The sequence below is a fragment of the Ahaetulla prasina genome, chromosome 11 (assembly GCF_028640845.1).
Source record: "Ahaetulla prasina isolate Xishuangbanna chromosome 11, ASM2864084v1, whole genome shotgun sequence".
Lineage (NCBI taxonomy): Eukaryota > Metazoa > Chordata > Lepidosauria > Squamata > Colubridae > Ahaetulla > Ahaetulla prasina.
Window position 1 is genome coordinate 10,658,460 of NC_080549.1, and position 18,010 is coordinate 10,676,469.

The window sequence follows — 18,010 nt, forward strand, 5'->3', positions numbered from 1 at the left end:
CACAAAGTTACAACTTTTGAATTGTCCATGTCTGCAGTTGTCAGTATGCGGTCTGAGGACCTCTGGGGGTCCCTGATAATATCCTTTCAGGGGTGTCAAAATATTTCAACATTTGTTTTGATTTCTAATATAGTACATATCGACAACTGTGCATTTAATTTTTTTTTAATTTTATGTCTGTGTCTGCACTTACGAATGCCATTTTCTTTATCTATTTGTAAGAGAGGAGAAATTTAAGGCGTAAAGTGATGTTATCTATATGTAAAATTGAAAATGATAAAGAATTATGGAAAGAGAAGAACATGGCAGAAGTAGAAATACTAAGATACGGTGAAAAATGACTTATTTGCGATAAAAAATTATACAAGAGAAGATGAATATTGGAAAAAAAAAGGGGAAGATTAAAATACATTGTAACTATGATTATGTATAAGATGTATAAGATGTGACCCGGTCAGCACTCTGTTCATAAAATATGTATGATGAAAAAAAATTGTTAATAAAACTTTTTTTTAAAAAAATAAACATGTTATTTTAGGTGCTTCTTGGTCACATGGGTCTGCATTTATTGCAAACCTATCCAGTTTCACCATGAATTCCCCTAAAAAAAAAAAAAAATCCCAGCTGATGGGAATTTATGAAAGCTTTTCCTCTTCCTCCCCAGTTTGTCTAATGCTGAACCCCTCAAATTCCTGCCTCCCCTCTCCAGCCTGCGCTCTGACTTCCGCCAGGCTTCTCTCTCTGGCGCCCTATCTTCCCAGGCGCTTCCGGGTCCCCCTTACCCAGCCTTGATGTGAGGGCAACGACCCAAAGGGGGCGGCTTCGGCGGCGCCGAAGGACGCGCGTGCGCAGAGGGAAAAAAAAAAACCCCGACTGTGTATTTGGAGCGCGCTTCCGCGCCTGCGCCCTGGCGGCCCACTCCCGCAGCCTTGGGCAGAGTGATAGGGAGGATGCCTGACTTTTCGCCGCCTCGACGGCGCATGCGCAGGGAAGTGCCTCCCGAGCGCCCTGACAGCCGGGGCGGGCAAACCGGGTGCAAGGCGGCCAGCAAAAAAAAAAAGGAAGGCGCCGGACCGGCATGGAGGGCCAGGGGGCCGGAGGGGAAGACCCGCCGGGGAAGGGTACCCCGAGGCGGGGTGGCAGCGGCGGGGGACGTCCCTCGGAGGAGGAGAGTAAGAATAAACCCAAGCTGGTGAGTGAGGAAGGCGGGGGGAGCCTCGCTTGCGGGTTCAGACGTTACAGGAGAAGCGGGTCAAGTCTGCCCAGTTGCCCTTTTTTGCAAGATCTGGCTAGTCCTCCAGCGCTTCCTGCCTTGCAGGGTCCCAGGGAGATCCTGGCTAAGCCAACCCGGGTTTCCAGGGTTGCAAGGAGCAACCGGGGCTTCCTGGTTGTGTGAACCCAGGAAAACCATGGCAGAAGCCACTAAGGCTTCCCTTGATGCATAATCCAAGGGAAACCCTGTTAAACCAACCTGAACTTTCTAGTTGCATGAAGCAACCGGGGCTTCCTGGTTGTGTGAACCCAGGAAAACCATGGCAGAAGCCACGAAGGCTTCCCTTGATGCATAATCCAAGGGAAACCCTGTTAAACCAACCTGAACTTTCTAGTTGCATGTAGCAACTGGGGCTTCCTGGTTGTGTGAACCCAGGGAAACAGTAGGAGACACCACTAAGGCTTCCCTTCATGCATAATCCAAGGGGAAATCTTGGTGAGCCAACCTGTTGCATGAAGCAACCAGGGCTTCCTGGTTGGGTGAAACCCAGGTTAATTGTGGTGAAAGCTAGAGAGGCTTTGAAAGATGCTTGAACCAGGCCTGCTGTTGCTTATGATAAATTGTGGCTAAACGAAGCAGGTTTTGGTACCTTGTTAGTGGGTTGGATAATTGTGGCTTGCTAACCAGTCTTTTGCTTGTTTCAGGAACCAGCCTTACCTTGGTAAACCAAAAATCTCATGAGTTTGCTAATCTGTCTACTGGGCCTCTCTGGGTAGTTAAAGGGCTCTCTGTTGCTCGTGCCTGAATTATAGAATTTGGGGATTATACTAAAACATGGTTTAGTTACAGTTGATTGAATATCACCAACTTGGTCTTCTGTTCTGTGTTATTTATCCAACCTGTGGCTCTCCAGAAAAGTTGAGTTTAAAACTTTTGTAATTCCTAGCTCTTCTGGCCGATTCAGTTAGAGGGGTGTATTGGGGAGTGCGGCATGTGTGTTTCACTGTTGTCACTTGTGTGTGTTGCAGAGAAGCCTGCGTTATTTCATGGTCTGGTGTTTGTGTCTTCTGGAAGAGATTTCTTCTCACTAGTGTTCCCCAGATGTGCTCGCTCAGCACTGCCTCTAATCAGTCGCAGTGAGATGAGAATGATGACACACACGCAGCGTATGGGGATGAAATTATGCAATTGCTTCGCGAGGTCTTCTAAATACGTTGCATCATTTGCATGTTGATGAGATCACGCGGATCATCTACTTCCCAGTAGATACGAGTGCCCTCAGCTGCTGTTCTCCAGCCCTTGTGGCCTTCAGCACAAGGTCTTTTGTAGGCCTTCCTGGTCTACAAAAATAGAGAGGTTGAAGCCCAACCACATCTGGTGGACATCAGGTTGGTGAAGGCTCTTGTAGAAGTGGCCTTCAACAACTGGGGAACAGAAGCAGTGTTGGTAGATGGAACTTTCCGTAGCATTGTTGATCGAGCTTTTATTTGTACTTTACACAAAAGCCGGTGATAACAAAGTTTATTAAAAGGTGTAACTGCTGAACTTGCTTCAAAAATTAAGGTTGTCCGAAAGGTGGGGGTGGGAGAAGAGTCTTAGATAAGATGTTTTAAACATATCCGTGCTTTTGAAAAGTGTTTGCGACTTTTTCCACTAGCTTTGACTTTTCAGAGAAGCTGTAATTCAGTTCATTTTATTATTTCAGTAATATCTAGAGGGCCACATATTCTCGGTTGGGTACACCAATTTAAGCATATTGGTTGTCTGGAAGTGGGCTTTTTAACCTTGGCAACTTGAAAGACTTGTGGACTTCAACTCCCAGAATTCAGGAACTCTGCGAGTTGAAGTCCACAAGTCTTAAAGTTGCCAAAGTTGGAGAGCCCTGGTCTGGAAAGCCATAGACGAGTTTCAGTCCAATTGTCAAATCTACCTTTTTAAACAAGGACATAAGAGTTTTAGAAATGTGGCTTCTGGTAAACTGTGCCCAACCCATTCTCACCCTTGCACACATTTGACTTTATAGTTGCACTGCTGATTTTTACTGATCTCAGAGTCACAAAAGTGATATCAGAGCTTCCCACCCCGTTGTTATTAAAGGGGCAAATGTGTACTGTTTGGCAATACTGCGAGGACCAAAGGACAGACGGATTACGACTTGGACATTCTTAAAAAAAATGTTTATCTTTAACGAAGTCTTGAGTGAAATTGGCAATTTTTCAAGGTATGACTTCATCAGGCAGCGCTATGATAAACAGAAGTTAGAGGCCAAACAATTTGGTTGTCTAGCATTTTCAGACTTAGAAAAACTTTCCTGGTCCATTTCTATATTTTTCCCCTCCCTAGTCCAAAGTTCCAAGAATAAACTTTTGTTTGGAGAAGATTAGGTGTATAAATTCCTCTTTGAATATTTTCTGTGTTGCCAGTGATTGGGTAAAGTAATAGCAGGGCAATTAAGTCAGCTTCTAGAGGAAGGTTCAAAATTTCATCATAAATGAGATCTTTTAGGGAAAGAGGAGGTGAAAATGAAATTCCTAGTCAATAGCAAGTTGAACTTTTGAGTATTTGTATACATCACCTTAAGCAACAATGTTAACAACAGTAATTCACAATGTATCAACTAAAGCTAAAACTTAAATTTTCCCAACAAGCAACTTGTAATTAAAACAACAAAGTAGATACTCCGTGTTTTAAATTACAGGCTATTAAATGCAGTGAAAATTGTAATGACTAAGATGCCCATGTGACATTGTGAACAGCAGGAAATTGTGGGTCCTGACTTTAGCTCTTGAACAGAACACAAGATTAAGAAAACAAAACAAAAAAACTAACTACTGGTGAATGAATAAAATAGAATTTTTTATTGGTCAAGTGTGGTCAATTGGACACACAAGGAATTTCTCTTTGGTCCATACGCTCTCAGTGTACACAAAAGCTATAAGTGATAAAAATTTAATAAATAAATAAATAAATAAATAAATAAATAAGCCATGCCTAAGTTCATTGATGAATGTATGATACCCCTTTTATATCTGCAATGAAATACGGAAGACACCTGGGTACAGGCCTATGGCTTTGTCACTATGTTGAATATTCACTGGGGAACAATTAAAAACAAAACAAAACCAAAGACTATACATTCTAGGATATATATATATATATATATATATATATATATATATATATATATATATATATATATATATATATATATATATATATATATATATATATATATATATATATATATTTTGAAAGAACATGCCATGCTTGAAGTCATAATTATTGCAGATGAACAGGCTTATAAAATCATTTTATACTACTACTACTACTACTAATAATAATAACAATATTTTAATTTGTATACCACCCTTCTCCCGAAGGATTCAGGGCGGTGAACAGCCAGATAAAAACAACAATCAAATACACACAATACAGATAAAAACAGTAGCTAAAAAACTTATTCAAATTTGGCCCAAATTTAAAATACATTTAAAATCCCAAAAAAACTAATTAAAAATTAAAAACCCATAAAAACATCTAAAAATTCTACTGTCTAGAATACTATAGTATATAAATACTATAGAATTTATAACTGGCCAATAGAAGTAAGCAGGAAGTGTTTGCCACTATTGTTGTAGAAAGGAACAGTAAATGATAATCTCTCATCCTTGATTACACTTGATTCTGTCATTTACAGAATGAAGGGTGCTTTAATTATATACAATATTGGGCTGCGGAGAAAAATGGTTTCACGGTCCTATATAATTTTAATTCTGAATTAGGAATGTGCAAGGTACTTGTTTCAGAATACAGAATATTGAATACAGAATATTAGCCTGACTAGGCGGCTCAATGGCAAAGACACTGAGCCTTGTCGATCAGAAAGGTCGGCAGTTTGGCGGTTCGAATCCCTAGGACAGAATCCCTGGGGGTTGGACTAGATGACCTCCAAGGTCCCTTCCAACTCTGTTACTATTACTGGTGTCTTGGAAGTGTTGATTCTTTTTTTTGGGGGGGGGGGGGCTAAATTAGTCCTCGACTTACTACCATTCATTTAGTGACTGCTCAAAGTTACGACAGCACTGAAAAAAGTGACTTATGACCGTTTTTCATATTTATGGCCACTGCAGATTTCCCACGGCTTTGTGATCAAAATTCGAATGCTTGGCTCATATTGATGACGGTTGCAGTGTCCTGCAGTCATGTGATCCCCTTTTGCCATAAAATGGGGCAAAACTCACTTAACAATTGTCTTGCTTAGCAGCATAAATTTTGGGCTCAATTCTATTTATTTTTATTTATTTATTTATTTATTTATTTATTTATTTTATTTGTCGTAACAATATATACAAGCATTGCATAAAGGTTATATAATATATGAACGTATATATGAGGAGAAACGAGGTACTATAAACACACATATATATAGGGGAAGAAACAATAGGACAGGAACGGAAGGCACGTTTGTGCTCTTATGCACGCCCCTTAGAGTCCTCTTAGGAATGGGGTGAGGTCAACCGTGGACAGTTTTTGAGTAAAGCCTTTGGGGTTATGAGAAGAAACCACAGAGTCAGGTAATGCATTCCAAGCATATACAATTCTGTTACAGAAATCGTGTTTTCTGCAATCTAAACTGGAGCGGTTGACATTGAGTTTAAATCTGTTGGTAGCTCTTGTGATATTGTTATTGAAACTAAAAAAGTCATTGACAGGAAGGACATTACAACGGATGATTTTATATGCTAAACCCAGATCCTGTCGAAGGCGACGAAGTTCCAAGTTTTCAAGACCCAGGATATCAAGTCTGGTGGAATAAGGTATTTTATTGGTTTCGGAGGAGTGGAGAATTCTTCTCGTAAAATACCTTTGGACACGCTCAACTGTGTTGATGTCAGATATATGGTATGGGTTCCAGACAGGAGAGCAGTAATCAAGAATTGGCCTAACAAATGTTTTATATGCTCTGGTCAGTAGCGTGGTGTTTTTTGAAAAGAAGCTACGTAAAATTAAGTTAACAACTCTTAGAGCCTTCTTAGCTATATAGTTGCAGTGGGCTTTGGCACTTAAATCGTTAGATGTAAAAACTCCAAGGTCTTTGACAGGGTTGTAAGTCAAGGACTACCTGTATTCAGTTGTAGGTTTTCAAGAACTCTCAAATGGAAGGAGTAAGCGGGGTCCTTGGTGGTCTCTGGGCTTGGTTGTTTTCTTGCAGACCTCTTGCCACCAAATTAGGTAACATCATCAATGCTAGAAGGGAGTGGCGTTTGCTCTTATTTTTATATACAGGTGACTTGCTCTGTCAGTGTTGGTAGGAATTACTCTTAGCGGTTCCTTCATTAGTCTATGGTTTACGATTGTTGGCCTAGTGTTACTCTCTGCTGATATGAGGGTTGGTTGCTGGTTGCTTCTGATCTTTTTGTTTCCCTTATGGCTTTTTGATTGTCTCTTTTGAATGGCGTGTAGTTGTTGTTTATCTCTATGTACCTGTTGTGCCTGTCGATGACTGGTTTGTCTGAGGCAGTAAGTTTGGAGGAATAAGCTCTGTGTTTACGTCTAACAGATGCTATATAAGGTAACATCGATAGGATTCAAGAGGGGTGTGAAAGCCTGAGACCAAAATTCCCATTGGTTGAAAAGCGGAGCATACCTAATGAACAACCTTCTTTCTCACAGCTTGTAAGGATCCAGGGGTGGGCTTCAAAAATTTTAGCAAGGGGTTTTCTCTGCCTGGTTGCTGGGTGGGCGTGGCCTAGTCGGCCTCCTGCACCATGGCAAGGGGAGGCGTTTTTGCCCTCCCCGGGCTCTGGAGGCTTTACTCGAACCTCTGGGAGGGCAAAAACTACCTCCTGGGCTCTGGGGCCTTCCTGAACTTCCTGTAGGCCCGTTTTTCAGCCTCCCTGAACCTCCGCACGGGCCCTGCACTTACCTGCATCCAAAACGGGCTGCGTGGGGACTCCTGGGAGGGGTGGGGTGGGAAGGTCCAGCCAGGAGTGGGATTTGGGGGTTCTCCACAGCTGCACAGAATCTTAGCTAGAGGTCCTTCCGAACCCCCAGCAGCCCACCCCTCTAAGGATCACATGTCATATTTTTTTGTTGTTGTTAGTTGCGAAGTTGTGTCCGACCCATCGTGACCCCATGGACAACGTTCCTCCAGGCCTTCCTGTCCTCTACCATCCTCTGGAGTCCATTTAAACTCATGCCTACTGCTTCAGTGACTCCATCCAGCCACCTCGTTCTCTGTTGTCCCCTTCTTCTTTGGCCCTCAATTGTTCCCAGCATTAGGCTCTTCTCCAGTGAGTCCTTCCTTCTCATTAGGTGGCCAAAGTATTTTGAGTTTCATCTTCAGGATCTGGCCGTCTAAAGAGCAGTCAGGGTTGATCTCCTCTAGGACTGACTTGTTTGTTCACCTTGCACTCCAAGGGACTCACAGGAGTCTTCTCCAGCACAGAGTTCAAAGGCCTCGATTCTTTGGTGCTCAGCCTTTCTTATGGTCCAGCCTTCACAGCCATCCATTGCAACTGGGAAAACCATAGCCGATATACTTCCTTGAATTAGCCTGTGCAGTGTCTCTTTTAGTGATGTATTTTAATTGGCGTTTATTTGTTGTGTTTCTATGGCTATCAGCTTTGATTGCAGCCTGTGGATGGAACAGCTCATTGTAAACAAATGACAGATAACACAGGAAGCGTGGAATGAATGATTCAGTCTCAGGAAAAGGGGTGGTCTTAAATGTCAAGACTAAAGGGGAAGGATTTGTACACCTAGGTCATGGATTGAGGGATCCTATTTTGATTTGATTTTGTGAGAAATCTTTGGAGTCTTGGCTGTGGCCTTGGACTACACTTTTTTTTTAAAAAAAATGAGGATCTGTGGTTTAGTGCTATTAATGGGAAGGTTTTTTATGTAAGGTAAAAGTAAAGGTTCACCTTGCACATATGTGCTAGTCGTTCCCGACTCTAGGGGGTGGTGCTCATCTCCGTTTCAAAGCCCAAGAGCCAGCGCTGGCTGACGATGTCTCCGTGGTCATGTGGCCAGCATGACTAAACGCCAAAGGCGCACGGAACGCTGTTCCCTTCCCACCAAATGTGGTCCCTATTTTTCTACTTGCATTTTTTTACGTAATTTCGAACAGCTAGGTTGGCAGAAGCTGGGACAAGTCACGGGAGCTCATCCCATTATGCAGCACTACGGATTTGAACCGCCGAACTGCCGACCTTTCGATCGACAAGCTCAGCATCTTAGCCACTGAGTCACCGTGTCCCATATTTTGTATGTAAGTCGATACAAACTTTTAGGATGTAATACAAAGAGATGGGCAAGATAGAGAATTACAAACATTTCACTTAACGTGTATTTAATACTAATCTGGAGGTAACTGCAAAACCTAGGAAACAGCAGGAGGAATTTTCCATCCTTATTTACAGTGAAGTTTCCTGGACTAGGTTGTTCTTTATGAGATAAGCTACCGACAAACTCATGTTCTCTCTCGTTTGATTTTTTTAATATATATAGGTCTAATCATCTTTCCATCCCTTTACAATTTCCCCACAATCATTTACACAAAGTGTTTACATTTATATCCACATTTGAATTGTAGAAAGTTAGCACTCACCCCTCTCCTAGAAGAATGAGATTCTTTAGGAAATAGTAAAAAGGCAGAATATTATATTTCCCTAAAGGGAGAAATATACTCTTGGAGACAGAAACCAGCCCCCATCTTTCTTAATAGCCCTGAGCAGATATCTGAACTTAAGAGATAGATAGCTCTGTTCATAGGCAAAAATTCCTTGCAACAAGGTCTGAACAAAGGTAGGATTAGCCCTCAGCCACAATAGGAATTTCCCAACAAGCCCCTTCATTGCATCAGCCCAAACTTCAACCAAACCATAGCTCAGACAAACTCCTAAGATTTGTACATAGCCCCATGGGAGTCTTGACAACAGTCAATAGGGCCGCGGTGTGGCTCAGGCTGTAAGAAGCCTGTTATTAAACACAGCTGCTTGCAATTACTGCAGGTTCAAGTCCCACCAGGCCCAAGGTTGACTCAGCCTTCCATCCTTTATAAGGTAGATAAAATGAGGACCCAGATTGTTGTGGGGGCAATAAATATACAAATAGAATGAGACTATTGCCTTACACAATGTAAGCCGCCCTGAGTCTTCGGAGAAGGGCGGGATATAAATGTAAAAAAAAATAAAAAATAGAATACATGTTCTTGCACAGGAACAGGAAGTTCAAGTGCAAAGCCCAAGAGAAGGTATAAATACCCCACCATTCTCAACTCCATGTGGTCAGCTACCCAGAACCCATGTGGTTCTGCTTCATCATTAAACCATCTTTCCAATCAGCCTCCACGTTTCCAGTGTCTTTCTCCCAGCTTGGAACTGAACCAGATGGATATTTCTTCCAACAGAATTAAACCAGCCTCCCAGAAGAGGGAGGCAGGGTATGTTAAGGGTACCCTTTCCTAAGGACGCCCATCTAGTGCAGTGATGGTGAACATTTTCAGCGCCAAAATACTTGCGCGGAAATGTCGCGTGCTTATTGGGACCGCGCGCCAGAAAAGCCAAACCTCTGGGTCCTAGCATACATGTGTGCCTGACAATCAGCTGGCCACCGCACATGTGCAGGGCGGTTTTCACCACTGCTGCATGTGTGAAGAAAAGCTGAATGTCTGGGTCCTGGCGCTTATGTGCGCCCAACGATCAGCTGACTGGCGTGCATGTGCAGGACGATTTTTGGCATTGCTGTGTGTGGAGACAGCTAGTAAAGAACTCTGAAAGACAATGGCTTCTGAGTTTTTTTTATGCAGAAGAACCTTGACATTATTCCAAAACTGAACTTCCGGATTCTTTTCCCAGTTATACAAACCCCAAGAGTCCCACCCCCCTAACCCCTTTGCTGGTCACATGGTCCCACGTTCTCCCAGTTCATTCGAATATCTTCTTGCCACTCCTCCTGCAGATGTGAACACCATCCGACCTTGACCGCTTGAAGAATGTTACCATACCCCTCAACCCCCCTTCTTCCCCTCAGGGGAAAAATGTGGCAGTGTCTGGAACCCTAAAGTCTAGTATGGTTTCCAGGCCTGACATGATCATCATGTGCACATGCGCGCCACAAACCTGGAAGACAAACAGGGAAGGCTGCATGTGCGCTGGGCAACATGGCTTCATGTGCCACTTTAGGTATGCGTGCCATAGGTTCACCATCATGGATCTAGTAGGGCCAAGAAGAAGGTCCTTCTCTTCAGTGACCCCATCTCTGTGGAACATCATCCCTGCAGAAATAAGATTGTCCCCCATTTTGATACTTTTGAAAGGCTCTGAATTTGAATTTTAAATCTTTATTGTCAGTGCACAACATATGTACAATGAGATTGGTTGAGTTGTAGTGTACCTCTCCCCCCAACACAATACAAATCACAGTGAAGACAGAAAACCCCTAACCCAATAAATCATATTAACAAAACACCCAGTCCTATTGCACCAGTGTGAACCTGTTACACATTGCGCCGGCCCTGCGGTCCATCATACTACGTAGTTACGACGTTATTTCTCATTCATGAGGAATATGAGAAGACATGGTTCTGCCAACAGGCCTGGGGTCTCCAGGGTGATAGAGAGTCCCATCATATGGTCAGTTTGATTGTCATCACCCGGGTGATGTGAGTTTATTAGCTTTTATATTGGGTTTTATCTTAATGGGATAAAGTTACCACGAGCGAGTTGGGTGGCCACGTAAATTTTCTTAATAAATCAATCAATGAACATTTGAGTTTGGCGTCTATCCATTCTTTGCGTTAGGTGATGGGCCTTGGTAGTTCAGCTTCCCTTCCCAGATACTGTGGGATAATATTATGGCAGAAATAAGAAAAATCAGTAGCATATTTTTTTTCTACTTTCATCATTATTTATTATCCTTTTAAACTTCCCAATAATTCCATTCCTCCAGCCATGCATACATCAAAGGAAAGCGTAAAGTATTAACATAAAACTGTAATGGAAAAATAAACAATAATGCAGAATAGTTCTATAACCTAGATAAAATCCTCAGTAATAATAAATGCAGGACACAACAACAATAGAACTATCAGCCGAATTAAACAATGACATGTTCACAATCACTGCGGGATGCAGTTGGTAATTTCCCATATATATATATTTTTATCAGCGTAAAGGTAATCCTCTACTTATGTACAGCCATTCATTGGGATACTGCTAGGGAAATTTAGGACTGTGGGCTTGACTGGGAAATTTGGGAGAAAACCAGGGGTGAAATGCTCCCAGTTCGGACCGGATCAACTGATCCTGTAGTGATGGCGATCCGGTAGCGATGGTGGTGGGTGGTTTGGAGAACCGGTAGCAAAAATCCCTGCCCCCCCGCCAGCTGAGCCACGCGATCATCAGAGGTGTTTTTTTTTAACTTTTAAAAACATTTTTTGTTTAGCCGAAAAAATGCTTTTAAAAGTAAAAAAAAAGGCCTCTGATGATCGCGTGGCTCAGCTGGGATCGTCAGAACCCTTTAAAAACATTATTTCTACAAGCTCTTCGGCCGAAGAGGTTGTAGAAAAAATGCTTTTAAAAGGCTCCTCTGGCGATCCCAGCTGAGTTGCCTGATCGTCAGAGGCTTTTAAAAGCAGTTTTTCTACAACCTCTTCAGCCGAAGAGATTGTAGAAAAAATGCTTTTAAAAGTAAAAAACAACAACAACAGTTGGCCACGCCCACCCAGTCTCATTAACCCGACCACCAAGCCACGCCCACAGAACCGGTAGTAACAAATTTTACATTTCACCCCTGGAGAAAACCCCCAAGTCTTGGAAGAAAGCAGCAACACAATGCTCACACAACACTCCCGAGAATGTTTCGTGCATGGCGTCACCGAAAGTCAAACTCACCTTGAAAGCATCTTTATTATATATATATATATATTTAAAGTTTTGGGAGTGAGCATTGAGTAATCAAGCGGCTAAATCCCATTGATGGACAAAGGCTTGTTTGTTTAAAATCATGTCAGAAGCATCGCAATTAAAATAAGGCAACACCGTGTGACGTAACCTTTAAAAGGCAGTTTACAAGATTAAAATATGTGCAAGTTAAAGAGAAGGGCTCCTCTGTGCTCTCTTTGAGTTTGGTTGTTTTCTTGCAGATATTTCATTAGACAAATTAGGTAACTTCACGAGCACTGTTGATATTACTTAGTTTGGGTCATGAAACGTCTTCAAAAAAACAACCAAGCTCAGAGAGCACCACGGACCCCATAGTTCTCCTCCTCCTCCTCCTCCTCCTCCTCCTCCTCCTCCTCCTCCTCCTCCTCCTCCTCCTCCTCCCTCCCAGCACTGATAATGTTACCTAGTTTGGGTCAAGAAACATCTGCAAGAAAAACAACTAAGTTTAGAGAGCACCAAGGACCCCATAGTTCTCCTCCTCCTCCTCCTCCTCCTCCTCCTCCTCCTCCTCCTCCTCCTCCTCCTCCTCCTCCTCCTCCTCCTCCTCCTCCTCCTCCTCCTCCTCCTCTCTCCCTCCCTCCCAGCACTGATGATGTTACCTAGTTTGCATCAGGAAACATCTGCAAGAAAACACCCAAGCTCAGAGAGCACCAAGGACCCTGCCTGTCAACCCAGAGCTACAAATCTTCTCCTTTATAATTTAAGTGGCTCTTGCGCCAGAAACTAGCCACTCTGCTTTGTGTTTTGTTGTGCTGCCGTGAGGCCCTCAAGTGTGCCCTGATCAGGACACAAGGGTGAGATATACCGATGTGTTGTCGTCTGCGTGCCACCGCAATTGCAAAGGGCAGAAGCCGTGGGATGATAGCCCCATTTGTTCAGAGTACGTTTCCAAGCTTTCACTAGACCAAGGTGCCAGCTCTTCTATCGGTTCCATCCAGTGTTGGTTATTCGTAGCTTTCCCATAGGCCCTCTCTGCTTTTACATTCTTCAGAGTCTTCTGAAGAATGTTTGTCCTAGAGGTTAGTCTCTGATGAACCGGTTGTAGGCTATACATAAAAGCATTGATTTTATGCAGAGTTGGGCTGCTGGGGGTTCGCACGGGTTCGGGAGAACCTCTAGCTAAAATTCTGTGCAGTTTGGAGAACCCCTAGATCCCACTCCTGGCCGGCCCCGCCCACCCTGCCCCTCCCAGGAGTCCCCACATGGCCCGTTTTGGATGCAGGTAAGTGAAGGGCACGCGCGGAGGCTCAGGGAGGGCGAAAAATGGGCCTACTGGAAGTTTGGGAAGAAGTTCCCGAGGGCCTCTGGAGCCTGGGGAGGCCATTTTTGCCCTCCTGGAGGCTCGAGGAAAGCCTCTGGAACCCGGGGAGGCCGACTAGGCCACGCCCACCATGGCCACACCTACCCAGCAACCAGACAGAGAACCTCTTGCTAAAATTTTTGAAGCCCACTCCTGATTTTATAGCACCAAGATTTTGAAAAAAGTCCTAAACTGGTTTCCCAAGAGTTGGATTTTGGAGTTCTAATGACTAAGTTTCGTTTCCGTTTATAAATGCAAGAAATATGCTTCAAGGGAAAGTTTGTCTTATTTATTTTTGGCCATCTAACTGAAGACGTTGTCTTGGCAACTGCCTTGCACATAATTCAGTGGGGTGGTAATTCAATAAACTAATTTTCTAAGTTTGGCAATCTTTTAACCTGTCACTTTGCGCAGATTACAGCTCAGTTATGAGTGGGCAGCTATTTCTTGCTTCCTTCTTCCTCCGCTGGTTTCCACATGGGTAGCACAAATCTTAGGCACCGCCGTCATCTTGGGAAGAGACACAAAATGACCACACAACTTCAATTCTACCAATTATTTTGGAACAAAAAAGCAGCTATTAGCATCTTCTTTAAAAAAAAAAAGATGAGCCTACTATCTCTCCAAAATAATTGGACACTTTTTTTGAACATTCATCCCAATTTAATTTTGTAATGTCCAGAACTTCCTATCTTCACACTGATCTTCTGCGCTTACAGTTGAGTAATTTGTTGTTAAGCTAGGTGTAATGCTAACTTTTTGTCTCAAACATGAATAATCCTTTTCTGCGGCAGTTCTTGGTCCAGTATACGATGACAGTATAAATCAGTCTCCCCATAGGTCAGCATGCTTTGGTTTAAAAAAGAAAAATGGTTCTTTCAAGCAAGTTCTTTTTTTGCCTTTTCTCCAGGATCTAGTTTCTCAACAGTTCTAGAACAGCTGTTTAATTCCTTTGGAATTAAAGGAATCCCAAGGGCTTAAAGCAAAGTATGTGTAGGAGAAAGATAGGCAGAGTCTCTGGGCGGAGTCAAGAGAGTAATTAGCCTGGAGTCGTTACTTTCCCACAAGCTGTGTTACTATTGCTATTAGTCTTCTCCGTCGTTCCTATTGCCCATCTCCCATTTATGACTGCATGACTCTAACTTTGTTGCTTATATCCTTATGATATATATTGATATTGATTGTTTCCTAGTATGATTTGATTGCCTATTTGTACCCTATGACTATCATTAAATGTGGTACCTTATGATTCTTGATGAATGTATCTTGTCTTTTTATGTACACTGAGAGCATATGCACCAAGACAAATTCCTTGTGTGTCCAATCACACTTGGCCAACAAAGAATTCTATTCTGTTCTGTTCTGTTCTGTTCTGTTCTGTTCTACTGTACTCTGTTCTGTTCCTGTTCCTGTTCCTGTTCCTGTTCTATTCTATTCTATTCTATTCTATCCTATCCTATCCTATCCTATCCTATCCTATCCTATCCTATCCTATCCTATCCTATCCTATCCTATACAAGCGGTTGAATTCTTCAATTCTGTTAACTTTTATCTAGTGCCAATTTAGTGCTGACCATTAGTTGACTAGATTCTTGTGTATAGACTTGAGCAATAAGTCAGCTTAACTGGACCTCAATGTGTGTGATTCTGATTTTTTTGTGTGCCTGACAATATATTTAGTAAACTCAGTAACTCCACTAATTCATCCATTCGGCATTAGATTCAAGTTCTGGTCATCCATTGGGCAGCTTCTGGCTAGTGATGCTTTCTCAGTCCAACCAAACCTCACAAGATTATAATATAGGGATGCCGCGAGGAAGGGTAGACTATGCATTCAGTGGGTGAATAAAATGCATATGTTTTCAGTCGCAATCAAACAGATTTATCAAATGTGGAGTTCTAAATCCTTTCCCAGCACAGGAATTAAAGCAATGCGTTTGTCATACATGCCATGAATTCCACTGCGTTGACTTTGGTATGGCATTTCCCCCCAAGGAAAACATCTAGAGGGTGATTAGTCATTAGTTTTATTGCTTTGGATGCTGCGTATGTGGCCTCCTTTAAATATTCTTTATCTTGGTTTGGAATTTGTTTTTTATGTATGCATTTGTCTCCAGATTTCAGTTTTCGGCTTCAATTTGATAGTCCTGTAGCAAACAGGTATATATGGTGAGTGTGAAACTTTCAGTACAAGTTTACTTTTCAGTAAACTTGTTGTTGTTGTTAGTTGCAAAGTTGTGTCCGACCCATCGTGACCCCATGGACAATGTTCCTCCAGGCCTTCCTGTCCTCTACCATCTTCTGGAGTCCATTAGGCTGACGCCTACTGCTTCAATGACTCCATCCAGCCACCTCGTTCTCTGTTGTCTCCTTCTTCTTTTGCCCTCAATCATTCCGAGCATTAGGCTCTTCTCCAGTGAGTCCTTTCTTCTCATTAGGTGGTCAAAGTATTTGAGTTTCCTCTTCAGGATCTGGCCTTCTAAAGAGCAGTCCGGGTTGATCTCCTCTAGGACTGACCGGTTTGATTGCCTTGCAGTCCAAGGGACTCGCAGGAGTCTTCTCCAGCACCAGAGTTCAAAGGCCTCAATACTTTGGCGTTCAGCCTTTCCCTTATTCTCCTCTTTTTCTCAACGCATTAGTGGTGTTATTTCTGAATGTATTTATAGAATTATAGAGTAATTGAAGGGTTCATGCTGGAAATACATCGTAATGTGACTCACATTGGCAGTATGGCTTCACAGATAAAGTTGAAGTGTTAGAAACCACCTTTACCTTCAGAGCTTTTATGGATATTGCACAATTAAGCATTTTCTAATTCCAAAGAATGGTTGACTGAAGGAGGACTGGGCAGTGTATTTACGCATTCAATGGTGCTTGCTATTGAGCTCCCTGCTTCTGAGAGACGTTCATTTCATTTTCTTGTTTTGATGTACAAACATTTTAGAACTAAAAATATAGATTTGGGAAATCAGCTTTGGTTGTGTCGTTCATAAACAGACGAATAGGCACACCTCTGTTTACACCTATGTAGTTGAATCATCAACCTAGAACTAAGGAGAAATTTCCTCTGACGATTAGAATAATTAATCAGTGGAACAATTTGCCTCCAGAAGTTGTCAGTGCTCCAACACTGGAAGTTTTTGAGAAGAGATTGGATTTGTCTGAAGTAGTGTAGGGTTTCCTGCCTAAGCAAGGGGTTGGACTAGAAGACCTCCAAGGTCCCTTCCAACTGTTCTGTTCTGTTCTGTTCTGTTCTGTTCTGTTCTGTTCTACTCTACTCTACTCTACTCTACTCTACTCTACTCTACTCTACTCTACTCTACTCTACTCTACTCTACTCTACTCTACTCTACTCTACTCTACTCTACTCTACTCTACACCTAATATTCTATTCTATTCTATTCTATTCTATTCTATTCTATTCTATTCTATTCTATTCTATTCTATTCTATTCTATTCTATTCTATTCTATTCTACTCCTAATATTCTATTCTATTCTATTCTATTCTATTCTATTCTATTCTATTCTATTCTATTCTATTCTACTCCTAATATTCTATTCTATTCTATTCTATTCTATTCTATTCTATTCTATTCTATTCTATTCTATTCTATTCTATTCTATTCTACTCTACTCTACTCTACTCTACTCTACTCTACTCCTAATATTCTATTCTATTCTATTCTATTCTATTCTATTCTATTCTACTCTACTCTACTCTACTCTACTCTACTCTACTCCTAATATTCTATTCTATTCTATTCTATTCTATTCTATTCTATTCTATTCTATTCTATTCTATTCTATTCTATTCTATTCTATTCTACTCTACTCTACTCTACTCTACTCTACTCTACTCTTTTTATTCTGTGTGAATTAATCTCAAAAACAGCATGGAAGATGGTCTTTACCGAAACGTTATTTTGGAATTCATTTATTCATTTTTTATGCTGAATGCTCAGTTCAGTTTACATTTTAAAACAGGGGGGAAAAAAAGGAATATATACAAATACAGTAAATTAAGATCCCGTCAGTGATCTTGAAATGTCTAGCTAAACTTGTCTCTTAAAAGCAGAGAAAGTGTTAGGGAGGTTATGCTGACTTGAGTCTGCCAAACTGCAAAGGCCTAATAAACCTTCAAAACGGGAAAGCGAATGTGCTGATCTGAGCAACTTATTGAAAGAAACAAATAGGACGTTGAAAGATGTCTCGAGGCCCCATACATGCTATTCCACTGAACAGTTCATCGTGACTGCGATGTGAGGATTGGAGACGTTTTATTCCAAAATTGTGGGATTTCTGACATGCGGAATCTTCACTTTTCTGATAAGATTGAGAAACTAAGGAACAAGGGAAGCGAAACTGTCACCCACCTAAAATAGGGGGGGGGGGAAAAGCTTGATGAATTACGCAAGATCTCAGTTTAGAAACAGTAAAGTGACTCTGCTTTTTCGTGATTCCACAACGTCAGCGTAATTCTATTTATTTATTTATTTTGTCACAACAATATATATAAGTATCATACAAAAAGATTGTATAGTATATAA

At 41.9% G+C, this 18,010-nt stretch overlaps 1 protein-coding gene across 2 annotated transcripts in view; it reads left to right on the forward strand.

The window, feature by feature from the left end:
• The first annotated feature begins 988 nt into the window (after positions 1-988).
• The window catches only part of DIAPH2 (diaphanous related formin 2), a 415,247-nt gene continuing 398,225 nt past the window's right edge, over positions 989-18,010 (forward strand). For both annotated transcript variants that reach the window (XM_058154563.1, XM_058154564.1), the window contains exon 1: positions 989-1,192. In XM_058154563.1, coding sequence (XP_058010546.1) covers positions 1,079-1,192 — 114 coding nt within the window. In that variant the 5' untranslated portion in view covers positions 989-1,078. The remainder of the gene's footprint in view (positions 1,193-18,010) is intronic.